Source organism: Polypterus senegalus, chromosome 4 (genome assembly GCF_016835505.1).
Source record: "Polypterus senegalus isolate Bchr_013 chromosome 4, ASM1683550v1, whole genome shotgun sequence".
In the NCBI taxonomy this organism is placed as follows: Eukaryota; Metazoa; Chordata; class Cladistia; order Polypteriformes; family Polypteridae; genus Polypterus; species Polypterus senegalus.
Genome location: NC_053157.1, coordinates 4,418,747 through 4,433,958, shown reverse-complemented (window position 1 = coordinate 4,433,958; position 15,212 = coordinate 4,418,747). Strand labels below are relative to the sequence as shown.

General features: G+C 44.7%; 1 protein-coding gene across 10 annotated transcripts in view; it reads left to right on the top strand.

Moving 5' to 3' along the window:
- inpp4b (inositol polyphosphate-4-phosphatase type II B) overlaps positions 1-15,212 on the top strand; it is a 506,601-nt gene that overhangs the window by 313,220 nt on the left and 178,169 nt on the right. For all 10 annotated transcript variants that reach the window (XR_005633279.1, XR_005633278.1, XR_005633277.1 and 7 more), the window contains one exon: positions 6,234-6,338. Coding sequence is in view for 7 of the 10 variants with exons in the window: in XM_039750186.1 (XP_039606120.1) it covers positions 6,234-6,338 (105 nt within the window). In the remaining 3 variants the exon portion in view is untranslated. The remainder of the gene's footprint in view (positions 1-6,233; positions 6,339-15,212) is intronic.

Below are 15,212 nucleotides of genomic sequence, written 5' to 3'. Positions count from 1 at the left end.
CCGTTTTTAGATGGAGAAACTCCTCACTGACATTTATGGAGAGGTCGTAATGTTAGATCTGGAGAGTCGCCTCCAGGGGTTGCTGGAGGGGCTTCCCCCTTGTAGTCTTGATAGTCTTAATAGAAGTGGATGAGAGATGATGTGGGATGGAGTGTTGATGAGTGGATTTATTAACAGCGGTGAACAACAAGGACTGGTGACACACCTTGACTGATTGTCGTGGCCTGGCCAAAATTTTCTAAGGACCAAGGACTGATGATTGGGAAACACAGCTTTACAGAGATAAATAAATCATTTTGTATTGTTATGAATACCCGAAATTGGATTTTGACTTTGGTTCATTTTATATTTTTTTTTAATATCATTTCTAGCTACATTACTTGTCAAAGGCAGGTAATAGGTTAAATGTAAAAATGTTTGATAAGTCTTCCTTCCATATATCTTCAGCGTCTTTCCTCGTCATCCTCGCGTATCTGAATGTCTCCACCAGCATGTCCTCTCTCTCGATCATGTTCCTATAAAGCCCATTTCTCGTACTCTGCCATTATTTTAGAGGTGCCCTGCTCACCTCCTGTCCGCTGTTATACTTTCCATTTCTGAAGGCGACTCTCAGCGCTCCTCCTACCCCTTTACTCCTCCTCGTGTGTCAGTCAAACCGATTTAACACACCAATGCCAAACTGACAAACCATATCACAGGTAAATAGGCCAATCAGATTGTTCTAAGGGACCACACACACACACACACACGTAAAACTCACCTTTATGTTCTGTGTGCTTTTGTGGGTGGTCCCATAAGACGCATGACCAACCTGCCCACCATCATCAAGGGACTACCCTCTGCCTTATACATGTGGGGACAACCAAGAGTCCCTTGCGGTTCATTGAATGTGCTGGAGTTGGCTTTTTTTTTTAAATACTGAATTTTTGACATCTGTGTTTTGTTTATCGGCTATTCTTTGGATTTAGGGACGTTGTCTGCCTTTGTAGTTTTGGGCAAGGCCTTTTGTTCTCACTGGGTAATATTTTCAGAAAAAGAAATCTTTTTACTAACAAAGATTTCATGTTTGCCCTCTTCGTTACTAGCCAGGGTTTATTGGTTTCCCCCGCTGCCCCCTTTCTGAGGTGTTTTTTGAGAATTTTAGAGCCCCAAGTTCATGGCAGTTGCCTCTATGGAGTTTGCACATTCTTGTCTGTCCATGTCGGTTATTGTCATTTGTCCTCATTTTTGTGTCTTAGATATGCACGTTGTATGTGGCCGGGCGTAGGAAACGCAGGTCGAGCAAAACAGAGAAAAGCTGGGACACCAACTGGGTCATCCCATTTAATGCAAATGTCCAAAGCAAAAAGGCGTCAAGGAAATGGCCGCTCGGGTGCAATAATAAACAACCCAATCAGCTCACTTGGCCGACGGTTAAGGTTCGTTCTGTCGAGTTGTGTCCAGCAGGGGTCTCTCTAGGTGCAAAGTGAAGCCTCCTTGAGAGCAGCCGGGCTTCTTATAGTAGGGCAAACCAGAAGGAGAGGGGCTAAGTGCCCTCACCGGGCGGTTTCTCACAGCCGAGGGGAGAGAAGGAGAAGAGAACGTTAGCGACAGTGCCCCCCACTCGCCACGGTGGGCCATTTATTAATCATTTTCTTTCGGCTGCTCCCGTTAGGGGTTGCCATAGCGGATATCTTTCTATGCTCGTCATCTTGCTCTGTCACACCCATCCCTCACCACATCCATGAACCTTCTCTTAGGCCTTCCTCTTCCCTGACAGCTCTTTCCTTGGCACCTTTCTCTAATTATACCCTTCATGTCTCCTCTGCACATGTCCAAACTAACACAATCTCGCCTGTCTGACTTTGTCTCCCAACCATCTCACCTGAGTTGACCCTCTAATGTCCTCATGGGCCATATGTTAATAGATAAATCGAAATTTGCCTATTTGTGAGTAAGTGTGTGCATTAGAGAGCCCTGCAATAGACTGGCATCCACTCCAGGATTGGTAAAATCTGGTAACCTGTGTTCCTGAGATAAGATGCCTTTGACCCTGAACTGCAAAAAGTGGCTTATAAAATGGAAGGATGGCATTCCTAAATCATGGACAGGGTGCTCCTATTTAAGAGCCCGTCACCTGAGGTGGGAACTTTGCAATGTTTTACTGTATTTATTACGTACTCTAAATGGTCCCCTCTGTGGGTGGTGGCCTGTCCAGGGTTCGATCCTGAAGTGTACCAATGCTGCCAGGTTGGGCTTTGGTCCTGTGTGCCCACCAGTTGGATTAATTACGTTATCTAATGGTTCAAGGAAAAAGATCTTCCATTTCAGTACAGAAGCCCAGAGACTGTGACGGCCCCTCTCTGTTTCCAAGTGATAATTCCGACTCCCTTCTTGCAGGGAAAGGAGTGCAGAAGAAATTATTAAAGCTGAACAGCAGGGCGCCAGAATTTTTCCTGGTTGGCTTCAAAAAGGAGGGGATTTTTGATAAGCTTTGGCTTCTCGAGACTACTAGACGAACGCGGAGCTGCCTGAGGTGCCGGAGATAAAACAGACATTTCCACTTAAGCCTTCCGCGCGGGACCACCATTTCTGTGTTTTCTCTAATTAGGAGGATTCGAGATCATCAAGGCAGCATTGTTAGGTCCTTGGGATTGACAGCTAAGTTTAGACGACTGGCCCGCTTACATGCCACCCTCTCTGCCTGGCACATCGAGGTTGGGTTGTTCTGCTTTCAACTGTCTTGACTTGACAGGGGAAAGCAATGACGGCTGCAGTCGGAGCGAAATCAAAGTAAATAAATAAGGCAAGGCGCGCCGATGGAAGCCGACCCCGGCACTTGTCTTCATATGTAATTTGATTTTCAGTGTGTTTTGTATGCTAAGCGCTGCCTGGGGACGGATTGGATATGCGTTGTATGTTGTGTTTTTTGTCGCTTTAGTCTTGTTGCTCAGCCCTACGCTGCAGAGGAAGAAAGCAAAAGGGAGAAGCCAACGAGATGAAGGCATTGGTGCCCTTGTACTGTGGGCATCCTGCTCGACTCTCCGTCCTTATCAGTGTGTCCCAGTGCAGGAGGTGGTGCACCGGCATAGGGGTTCAGGCAAATGTCTCCATTGTAAAAGAGGGGGCATCCCGCAGTACTTGTCTTAGGACACATCCCGGGCTCAACGGTGCCCTTGTACTGTGGGCATCCTGCTCGGCTCTCCATCTTTATCACTGTGTCCCAGTCCAGGAGGTGGCGCACCGGCTTAGGGGTTCAGACAAATGTCTCTAATCGTAAAAGAGGGGGCACCCTTCAGTACCCACCTTATGGCACATCCCGGGCTCAGATGTTAAGCCTTTTGGGTGTCATTTTAGACATTTTATGTCCTTCTGTATTTATTAGCAAGTTCTGTCTTGGATCTTGGTAGTGAAATTTGAAGTGGTGTGTAATAAAGGACATCGGGGTCTGTACTGATGACTGAATGTCATTATTAAACTCATTTTTGATTTTTAATTTGATAGACTTTTTTAATTTGATAGAGCAATTTTCAGGTTAAGGGCCTTACTCAAGGGGACAACGTTAGTCTGCACCCAGCCCTTTCCAACTTAACGAGGAAAATGTGTGGGTTGGTGGCAGGCTTGGCACTCCAGCTGCCATAAAGAAACTACACACTATTCCAGTGTGGTGCCAAGGTGTCACCCGCTGCACTCGGGTCCCAATCCAGAAGGTTTGTCTTGTGGTGGCTGCAGCAACACATTATCAGCATATGCTCTCGACCTCCTCCTCAACTTCCCAACCTCCTCCTCCTCAAGGGGGCCCAACAGAGTAGGATCCCGTCTGGCAGTAACGAGATTTGAACCATCTGTGATGGCCCGGCTTGGCTCCACACTGCTTCCTGGTACATCCAGTAGCCTCTTGAACCAGAAACTGCTGATAGCCTGAAGATAACCAAGATGAGCTGGGCAAATGAGGGCACACACGGTCAGCAAGGAGTGCCAAGTCAGTCGTTTTCCAACCCACTCAGTCTGGAACAGGGTCATTGGGGTCTTTAGGAGCCTACCCCAGCTGGCATAGGCGCCCTATGGCAGGAACAAACCTTGGACAAGGTAGCCAGTCCATCACAGGGTAAACACACACAAATCGACCACACGATTTAAGATCACCAATCCAACTAACCTGCATGTCTGTGGACTGTGGGAGGAAACCCACCACACAGACACGGGGAGAACATGCAAACTCCACACAGCGGGCACTCAGGACACAAACTCTTTGAAGGCTGAATATTTTTTCCCAAACATGCAGTTTAGAATTTAGAATCGCCAATACACCTAACCTTTGGACTGTGGGAGGAAACCGGAGCGCCCGGAAGAAACCCATGCAGACACGGGGAGAACATGCAAACTCCACGCAGGGAGGACCCGGGAAGCAAAACCGGGTCTCCTAACTGTGAGGCAGCAGGGCTACCCACTGCGCCACCGTGCTACCCAAAAGGATCACATTTCACAATTTAAAACTATTTTTAACAATCATGCCTTGAGCAAGGCCCATAACGTGAAAATTGCTGCAGGGGGCGCTGTACAATGGCTTACCGTGCACTCTGTCCCCCAAAGGTTATGTGAAAATCAAATTTCTATTGATTGTTTGTTTGTCTGTTTGGGATAATACACTGTTTATTATCATCTAGATCCGGGGTCTCCAACTCTGGAGGGCCGCAGTGGCTGCAGGTTTTCATTCTCACCATCTTCTTAATTAGTGATCCGTTTTGGCTGCTGATTAACTTGTTTTGGCCTTCGTTTTAATTGACGTGACTCAGACCCCTTAGGTCAGGGGTGTCCAACTCCAGGCCTGGAGGGCCGCAGTGGCTTCAGGTTTTCCTTCTAACCCTTTTCCCAATCAGAGAGCAGTTTTCACTGCTAATTCACTCCTTTTGCCTTCATTTTCATAGCCCTGTGTTTAAGGATTCAGTCCCCTTAATTGATTTGTTTCTTCATTCAATGGCAGCCAAACAGAAATGAGGCGTGAAACGAGCCGACAGATGAGCAGCTAAGTTGGGGCTTCAAACTCCAGCCTGTTAATTAAAGCCGCTATTGAATATCTGGACGTGTTGCTGCTCTCATTCGGCCACAGCAGACTATTGATCTTCTGTTTTTTCTAAGACCACCGTCAAGATGTTTGGGTGACCTGAGCAGACCAACATGACCGAGACCTTCACCTTTTTTTAATTTCAGGTTAGCTTGTCTTCTTTTGTGTCTCATTATTGTCTGGCTGCTCATTAAGGAAAAAAAAAACAATTAAAGCAGGGGTGTCCAACTCTGGTCCTGGTGGGCCGCAGTGGCTGCAGGTTTTCATTCTAACCATCTTCTCAATTAGTGAGACGTTTTTGCTGCTGATTAACTTGTTTGGCCTTTGTTTTAATGGACCTGACTCAGACCCCTTACTTATTTCTCTTTCCGTAACTAGCAGCCAAACAATAATGAGACACAAAACAAGACCAGCTAACCTGAAAATAAATAAAAGTGAAGGTCTCGGTCATGTTGGTCTGCTCAGGTCACCAAAGCATCTTGACGGTGGTCTTAGAAAAAACAGAAGATCTACAGTCTGCTGTGGCAGAAGGAGAGCAGCAACAAGTCCTGATATTCAATAGCGGCTTTAATTAACAGCAAGAATTGGCTCCTCATTAAGAGATTGGTTGGAGTGAAACTGGCTGGAGTTTGAAGCCCCAACTTAGCTGCTCATCTGTCAGCTCGTTTCACGTCTCATTTCTGTTTGGCTGCCATTGAATGAAGAAACAAATCAGTTCAGAGGGTTGAATCCTTAAACAGCGCTATGAAAATGAAGGCAAAATTAGTTAATTAGCAGTGAAAACTGCTCTCTGATTGGGAAAAGGGTTAGAATGAAAACCTGCAGGCCCATCAGGACCAGAGTTGGACACCCCTGAACTAAGGGGTCTGAGTCACGTCAATTTAAACGACGGCCAAACAAGTGAATCAGCAGCCAAAAACGGCTCACTGATTAAGAAGATGGTGAGACTGAAAGCCTGCAGCCACTGCGGCCCACCAGGACCAGAGTTGGAGACCCCTGCTCTCAATGGTTTTATGTATTTTTATCTGTAATAAGAAGTCATATCTCGCCTGAAGAAGGACCCTGAGTCGCCTCAAAGGCTTTGCATGCATGTTGTAATCTTTTAGTCATTTGGCCCGACTTCTCATTACATCCATGATGGCTAACACGGTACAACACTCTTGTATTTTTATCTTTCATGTGTTTTTAGGACCGAACTTTAAGCCAAGCTGCAGTAAAGGAGAGAAATATTTAGAATTCATCCCCATTAATCTTCACACTCAGAGGATGAGAGTCCAGTGTCCCAGGACAAAAGGTAAGACGTGTCACTCGCCGCACCTTTCGTCCCCGTTATGTCGCCATCTGTGCTTTAGATGCTAAAAACACTTGAGTTGAATTTGTTTTATGTTAAGTGCGCAGAGTGCATCCTCCTTGGCTGTGGTAACCGATGGCGGTTGACTGACGTTTAAGGAGGGGTGTCCAGTCCTTGGGGTGCTTCTGTGAAATTCAGCAAGAAGCAGGATGTACAGAATGACAAGACCCCCACCCTATGGTGCTGTTTCAGCCAGGGTCCCCCGCTTATCTGGGGGTTCAAGTATTTGCTTTACGTCATCTTTGTTTATGTTAATATTGTGAATTATGTTCAAAAAAATTGATATTATTTATGTATTTTATTAGTTAAGGGTTTTGTTTGGTTTCTTTGTGTTTAAGCTGCCTTTGTTCTGTTCTATGCGTTTTTGTGGGTGGTTCCCTAAGAGGCGGGGCCAATCAACGGCCGTCGCTGCCCCCTGCCTGCCTCCCACAATTCCTGTCGGTTCATTTTGAATGCACTAAGGAGTTGGCGAGGCTTACTTGTGTTTCTGATATCCTTTTGTTAATTTGATTAACTGAATTTTTCTCCATTTTGCCCTTTGTTTTTTTGACTTCGCCATTGGGACCCTAACTCTGGATTCCCCTTGGTGGCATCTCCTTCTTGCCTTGTGTGCTCTACAGAACTGTATCTACTTAACCGAGCATTTTTCTGACAATAAAGTATCTTTTATTTTATACAGAAAAAATCATCATGGTTCTTCTCGTATCTAGCCGGGGTTTTTGACAGGATTTCCACCTCTAGTGGCCATTTTTGGAAGATTTTGGGACTTATGTGTTTTTGAGACTTCTGAGTTCATAACACCGACCCCATGATTAACAGGGCATGCTGGGACTTGGAGTTTGGTGGCTCAACCCTGTTGGGTTCCACCTCATTCTGCCCAACAAAGCAAACCTTGGCTTTCATTGTTATTTTGATTACTGGTCACTGAAACAAAATTCGGCTTTTTTGGCTTGCGATTGGATGCGGGTGCTCTCACATTTTGGTTTTGACCCTCACTTTGTCATGCCTCGGTTCTTCCTCCTGTGCCTCACTCCTGTTTTATGATGGCGTGCTCTTTTTGCAGTTTGTACACAATAGCAGATGCCGTCTTCCGGAGACTGGCTAGTTTTATAGCTCTTGGTACTGCAGCTGAGTCAGTTGCCCTCACTCGGTGGCTTCTCGGAGTTGCAGGTGAAAAAGGAGAGATAGCTTGGGTGAGTGCCCCCTCATGTCCTGGACTGGTATCATGTACCTCAGCAGAGAGCCAGGTAGATGATTCCTCAGGCACACGTGTGATGAGGTTTAAATGGGTTGCTAGAATATTATAATAAAACCAGCCCTGCCACCTGTCAAAGACACAGAATCTCCTCTCCTCGGTATTCATGTGTGTCTGAAACTCTCTTTATTTTTGTGGTGCCTTTCTTTTTACACTGTCCATCTTTGAAGGAGACTCAATCAGCAGGCCGGCCTTTACTCCTCCTCGTGCGTCTCACACTCACATTTTCTCTTTTGATCGTCTCATCAAAGCCAAACTGACCAATCACATTTCTGTAAAGGACAGGATGGACCAATCACACCAAAGCCAAACTAAACAATCACACCAAAACCAAACTAAACAATCGTATTTGTAGAAACAGTAGGACTGACCAGTCACACCAAAGCCAAACTAAACATTAATCATCTTCTTCTATAATGCGCTACCGTGGCTGTCCGTTTGTCTGTCCAGGATTTTAAATCACCTGTAGCTCACAAACTGTTTGACTGATTGACCTGAAATTTGGTACACGTTGTGGTCCCCGGCCGTCCCGTCCGTCCTGGTTATGTTGGGGGCCTCGGGTAAAGGGCTTGGAAGCCCAACCCTGTAGGGACCCATCGCCACCGCCTGGCGGCGCCCCAGTGCCTGAATATCCTGGGAGCCCAGCACTTCCGCCACACCAGGAAGTGCTTGGGGGGAAGACGACAGGGGACACCCGGACGGCTTCTGAGTGCGCAGCCGGCACTTCCGCCACACTGGGGCGTGGCTACAGAGGAATGCCGGGAAGCAGCTGGAGCCCATCCGGGTTCCTATTTAAGGGGCCGCCTCCCTCCAGTCATCGGAGGATGTCGGGTGGAAGAGGACGGAGCTGGAGGGAGGACTAGAGGCGGCCAGGAGAAAGGCAGTAGGACTGTGTGGCCTGGACATTGGGGGATCGGTGCAGGAGGCACTGGGGTTTGTGCACTGTAAATATTATTAGAAATAAACTTGTGTTAGGTGAAATATGATGTCCGTCTGTGTGTGTCCGGGCCAGCGTCCACAACGTATACTACGCGACCTCTACTATCCACTTTCGGGGTGATGGTTGACCTCCAAGGTTATTCCTCTTTTTATTTTTATTTTATTTTATTGTAGAATCAACTCTTGGCAGTGGCCAGCAGGGTGGCGCCTTCGTATGAGCGCCATTCTCATCCCTACCACCTTCGCCGTCACTTCCCCTACCTCTTCATATCTTAAATCATTCTTGAGGCAGATTGAAGACTTAAGTGCCAGCTTAAGTGAAAAATGAAAGGAAAACGTACTAAGTAATTGCAGCAAAATCTCTGACTTAATCAGTTTTAGCGTGAAAAGATGCCAATGAGAGAAGAGAAGAAGTGGACCACTAGGATGGAGAAAAGAAGAGCTGCTCAGGAAGCAGCAAGCGCATCACCCTCTGAGCAAATGAATGGTAAACGTACAGCGAAAGAGGATGAAGACTACAAGTCAAGTGGATTCACTGCACGTTATCATTATAGCAGTGCGCCATTACTGATATTGCTATAAAGGACAGGATGGCCAATCACATTGCAGTCAAAGTTACCAATTATATTTATAGAAAGGATAGGACTGACCAATTACACCAAAGAGATACTAACCAGTCATATTTCTAGAAAGGACAGGATGGCCCAATCACATTGCAATCAAACTAACCAATCACATTTCTAGAACAGATCATACGGACCAATCACACCAATGCCAAACTAACCAATCACATTTCTAAAAAGGACAGGATGAACCAATCACTTCAAACCTAAATTTACACATCATATTTCTAGAAAGAATAGGATGGACAAATCACATCGCAGTCAACTAACCAATCATATTTTTAGAAAGGACCTTAGTGTTTTATTAGCTAATGGGTAACAAATTAAAAATGAATATATTTAATAACATGAACTGCAAAGGGATACATAAAAATAACCAAATGAACAAATAAAAAGAAAAGAAGCTTGAGAGGCAGGGAGGAATCCCTGAGTAACATATGGCACCTTCAACAAGTCTTCAGACCCTTCCTTCACTTTTTGTTATGTTGCAGCCTTGTGTTAAAATCTTTTAAATTTCCTTATTCTAGAGCACTCAGTACCCCGAGCGAAAACAGAATTCTAGAATTTTATATCAATTTATTATAAATAGAAACCTAAACTATCCCCTTTGTCACATGAGTTTTCAGTCCCTTTGCTATCTCGTTCTCTTGATCTTCAATGAGATGTTCCTACAGTTTGTTTGTAGTCCACCTGTGGTCAACTCATTGGATTGGACGGATTAGAAAAGCCGCCCAGCTGTCCAGCCATGGAGGGGTTGAAGGAATTGTCTACAGAGATGTGAGACAGGCTTGTGTCGAGACTCAGGTCTGGAGAAGGCTCCATAAACAATGTCTGCATCCTTGATGGTTCCCAAGACCACAGATGCCTGCATAATTTTTCACCACAGCTCTTCCTCAAAAGAAACTGGGCAACTGGAGGAGAAGGGCCATGGTAAGGGAGGTGACCGAGGACCCGATGGTCACTCTGGCTGAGGTCCCGAGAACCTGTGTGGAGATGAAACTTCCAGAAGGACAACCAGTCCTTGCAACGTTGCACCAGTCTGAACCAGATGGCCGTACAGAAGACTCTCCTCACTAACAGACTCATGGAAGCCCACATGAAGTTTGCAAAAAGGCACCTAAGGGACTGTCAGACTTGAGAGAAACAACTTTCTTTGGCCTGATGAAGTGTCATGTCTGGTGGAAACCAGGAAACTGCTCATCACCTACACAAATGCCAGTCCAGTGGTGAAGCATGATGGTGGCAGTGCCATGCTGTGGGGTTGTTTGGACCAGGAGAATAGAAAGGGGCCAGGGAGGGTCGACTGTGATATTAATGAAGCTGAGCTCTCAGGACCTCTAATCATGGACTTTAATTTTCATCTCCCCATAACTTGAAAACTATAATCTTAGGAAATTTGTTTCATTTCACATCATTTACTTTGACATGCGAGGTAACCCAGCACAGCCATTTTAGTCAAATTCTGAGACGCAGTGGTTACATTTATAAATAAATAAACGGAGGTGGAACAGACCCCACTGAAGATGATAACAGTGCTCACCCAGACCTCATTACTGGTTGTGAAGGATCCCCCCATAACAATCAAGGCCATGTGTAGGAATGACAGGTCAGGACAGTGGACAGAAATTTTGGGATGCCAACTGGGTCATCCCTTTTATTACTACCACGCTTCGTTTAACTTCACCTGTTTGTTGTCTGGTACAGATCTTGTAATTGATATTTAGCCCACTTTCTTTTGTCCAAATGACTTGAGATTTGGCACACTTCCAATGACAATACATGAATCAATAATCATTTTCACTAATTAATCAATTAATCCATGCTAATGAACTCTTTCAGGGCTAATTATTTTTTTCATTTTCTCCCAGGTCTGAATATTTTTCCCAAAAACTCAGTTTTTTAAAAAGCATACAAATCAAAAACACTATATGCCTTTAACATTAAACATTAGCTTTCTAAGATTGGCTGTCACACTGCTTACATACAGTCATATGAAAAAGTCTGGGAACCCCTCTTAATTCTTTGGAGTTTTGTTTCTCATTGGCTGAGCTTTCAAAGTAGCAACTTCCTTTTAATATCTGACATGCCTTATGGACACAGTAGGATTTCAGCAGAGACATTAAGTTTATTGGATTAACAGAAAATACGCATCATAACAAAATTAGAGAGGTGCATAAATGTGGGCTCCCCAACAGAGACATGACATCAATACTTAAGTGGAGCCTCTTTTTGGCCTCTAGACGCCTCCTATAGCCTGTGATGAGTGTCTGGATTCTCGATGGAGGTATTTCTGACCTGGTATTTCATACAAAATTTCTCCAGTTCAGTTCAATTTGATAAACAGCCTGCTTCAAATCATCCCATAGATTTTCGATGATCTTCAAGTCAGGTGACTCTGACGGCCATTCCAGAACATTGTCTTTGTAGATTTCAAACTGTGTTTTGGGTCATTGTCTTGTTGGAATATCCAACCCCTGTGTAACTTCAACTTTGTGACTGATGCTTGAACATTATCCTGAAGAATTTGGGTTGAATTCATCTGACTCTCGACTTTAACAAGGGCCCCAGTCCCTGAACTGGCCACACAGCCCCACCACATTTGATCTCCACCACATTTGACAGGAGGTAGCAGGTGTTTATCTTGGAATGCGCTGTTCTTCTTCCGCCATGCAAAGCGCTTTTTGTTCTGACCAAATAACTCCATTTGTGTCTCATCAGTCCAAAGCACTTTGTTCCCAAATGACTCTGGCTTGTCTTAATGAGCACTTGATACAACAAGCGACTCTGTTTGTGGTGTGAGTGTAGAAAGGGCTTCTTTCTCATCACCCTGCCATGCAGATGTTCTTTGTGCAAATTGCACTGAATTGTAGAACGATGTAGAGATACACCATCTGCAGCGAGATGTTCTTGCAGGTCTTTGGAGGTGATCTGTGGTTGTCTGTCACCATTCTCACAATCCTGCCTCTCCATATGCCGCTCCTGTATTTTTCTTGGCCTGCCAGACCTGAGTTGGTTTAACAGCAACTGTGCCTGTGGCCTTCCATTTCCTGATTCCATTCCTTACAGTTGAAACTGACAGTTTAAACCTCTGAGATGGCTTTTTGTGTCCTTCCCCTAAACCTCAACAGACTCAACAATCTTTGTTTTCAGATCTTTTGAGAGTTGATTTGAGGATCCCATGCTGTCTGTCGCTCTTCAGAGGAGAGTCAAAGGGAAGGAAGCACAACTTGTAATTGACCACCTTAAATACCTTTGACCACTCGTGATTGGACACACCTGTCTATGAAGTTCAAGGCTTAACGAGCTCATCATACCAAGTAATCAGCACTGAGCAGTGACAGGCATTCAAATCAGAACAATGACAAGGGGAGCCACATTTGTGCACAGCCAGTTGATTTAATTTCATACAACTAAATACGGCTTCACTAAAAATCTTTGTCTGGAAAACGCCGCAGTACTCCTAGGAAATGAAAGGCGTACCACTGTGATCTTTGTGTTGAAAGGAGAGTCAATTATTATGCAGGCTGAGACTAAAACTTTTTCATATGACTATAAAATACACCCACGTGACTGACAATACGAAAAATGTTTCAGACGACTGCAATGACATCACAAACATCACAAACGGACATCTAGAGTCGTGATGGCTTAAGGACAACCCTGTGAATGTCCTTAAGTGGCCTCCAGACAGAGCCTGGACTGGAGAGACCTGACAACAGATGTCCACTGAGGGTCCCCGTCCATCCTGACAGAGCTGGAGAGGACCTGCAAAAAAAAAAAAAAGAAAACCTCCAAACCCTGAAGTGCAAAACTCGGGGTTTCAAATCCAAGAAGAGTCCCAAGGCTGGAATCCCTGCCATCAGTGAGGAGAGGCTCTGAATGTCTGCCTCAAGGTGGCATTTCAGTTATTCTTTTTCATTTTTTAAATGTGCATACCTTTCAACGAACCTCTTTTCATGTTGTCTTTCTGGGGTATTGAGTGTTGCTGGATAAATTTTAAATAAATTTAACTGACTTTAATATAAGGCAGCATCTCACCAAAATGTGAAAAAAAAAACGAGTGTTTTGCAAGACAAGCTAAAATTTTGAATAAACTTTGACTTGATGAACAAGCGAGGTCTTGCAATACGAGTAGTCCGTATACGCTTTGTCTGCCGAGCCTCACGTGATCACAACTGTGCTGATGGTTCTTCTCTCTCTCGCTGCGGGACTGTGGGTATTCGTTCAGTCGGCGTGCCTCACTCATATAGTCAACCTCCATACAATCGTATACTGTTTACTTCAGCATTGTGACCACGTGTGAGTCCCCGTCTTGCACCCCAGAACACGAAGCTGAGTCTCAATACTTTAGCGACACCATCTTTATTCAGCTTGAAACAGGAAGAGCACGGTTATTTATTGTAGTGGGATCTGTCGCTCTCCTATACACAGACACAGCAGTCACGCAGGGTCATGCCCAGGTTAGTGGCCAAGTAATTCTGTGCCCTGCACATTTACAATGTCCTGTGCATCACTCATGGATGGCAGGCGCTTATAGCATGACCACAATCTTTTCAGATTCACTTTTACGGCGAACTGCTACAGCGCTGGGTGCCTGCGGTTGCTTCAGGACGCTCTTCCGTGTGTCGTCCCGTTGGGTGAAATCCCACAAGAGTTTAGAAACTCACTCACACCAGCCATGATTCTTTTCAAAGGTTAATTTGTTTGATGTATTTTTACTTTATATTTTGTATTAATCATTTTTATATGAATAGTTTTGGGTTGTGGAACAAATTATCTGAGTTTCTATTATTTCTTATGGGGAAATTCGCTTTGATATATGAGTGCTTTGGATTGCACGTTTCCAGAATGAATTACACTCACAAACCGAGGTTCCATTTGTATTCTTTCTTTCCCTGTCTGCTGTCTGTGAGGAGTTTGTGCCGCTATGCTGCCACCCTAGACATATATAGATAAACGCCGCATTCACTGTGTTGCCCAGTCGACATGGTACGTCAGGGCATCCGCCATATTGTGAGTGGCAAAAGTGCCATTTAAACTAATACAGGTAGACGTGGAAACCGGGTTTTCTGAGGAAAAAACAATAACGTTTAAAACAGTATCGTTTACATACAACAGATGTTGGCGAATCGTTTAAATGCAATTATTTATATTCATTTATACACTAATTATTATTATTATTATTATTATTAAATAATTCCTTTATTATAAGTAACATTTCTCGGACTGCCTTCTTCCATCGTCCTGTTCTTACACAACACAGACCTGAATTATTGGTCAATGCCCAAGTCACCTCAAGTATAGATTACTGTAATGCTATTCTATCTGGCATCCCACAAAAACATATCCATCGCTTACAACTTCTTCAAAATTCTGCTGCCAGGATGATAACCTGCTGCTCTAAATCCACTGAACACATCACACCGATTCTCTCTCGACTTCACTGGCTCCCTCTTCACTACTGAATACGACACTAAATCTCACTCTGAACATTTAAAGCTCTCCACACCTCACTGATCTCCTCCAGACTGGCACTCCCCTCGCTCACTCAGATCCTGTAATTTGAGAGTATTCAGTCTGACAATGCGGTGCAGCCTAAGTTTGTGGAAGACAGAGACGACTAAAGACATGAGCATGAAATGATGGATGTCTCCTCGATCTGCTCCTTCATCTGAACCAATCTCAGCCCGAACAAACTGACTGATCAAAGATACATGGACAGCTTGTCCTAATGCTGACTGTCAGATAACACGCTCAGCTACTTTGACCACCTTGACTGGACCCTCAGAAGGAATCATCAGACCTCCTTTGTTTTTTAATGTGAGCGAGTGGTAGCTTTGATCATATGACGCCGGTACAGTGTCTGTTACCAAACCAGCACAGCACACATCACAGGTCAGCTTTCTCCAAATCGTCTAAGGGCTACCTGACCTCCCACTGCGTCCTGAGGTGGATTTCTTTGGGTAACCTTCAGAGTTTGAGAAATGTTAACAGCTAACA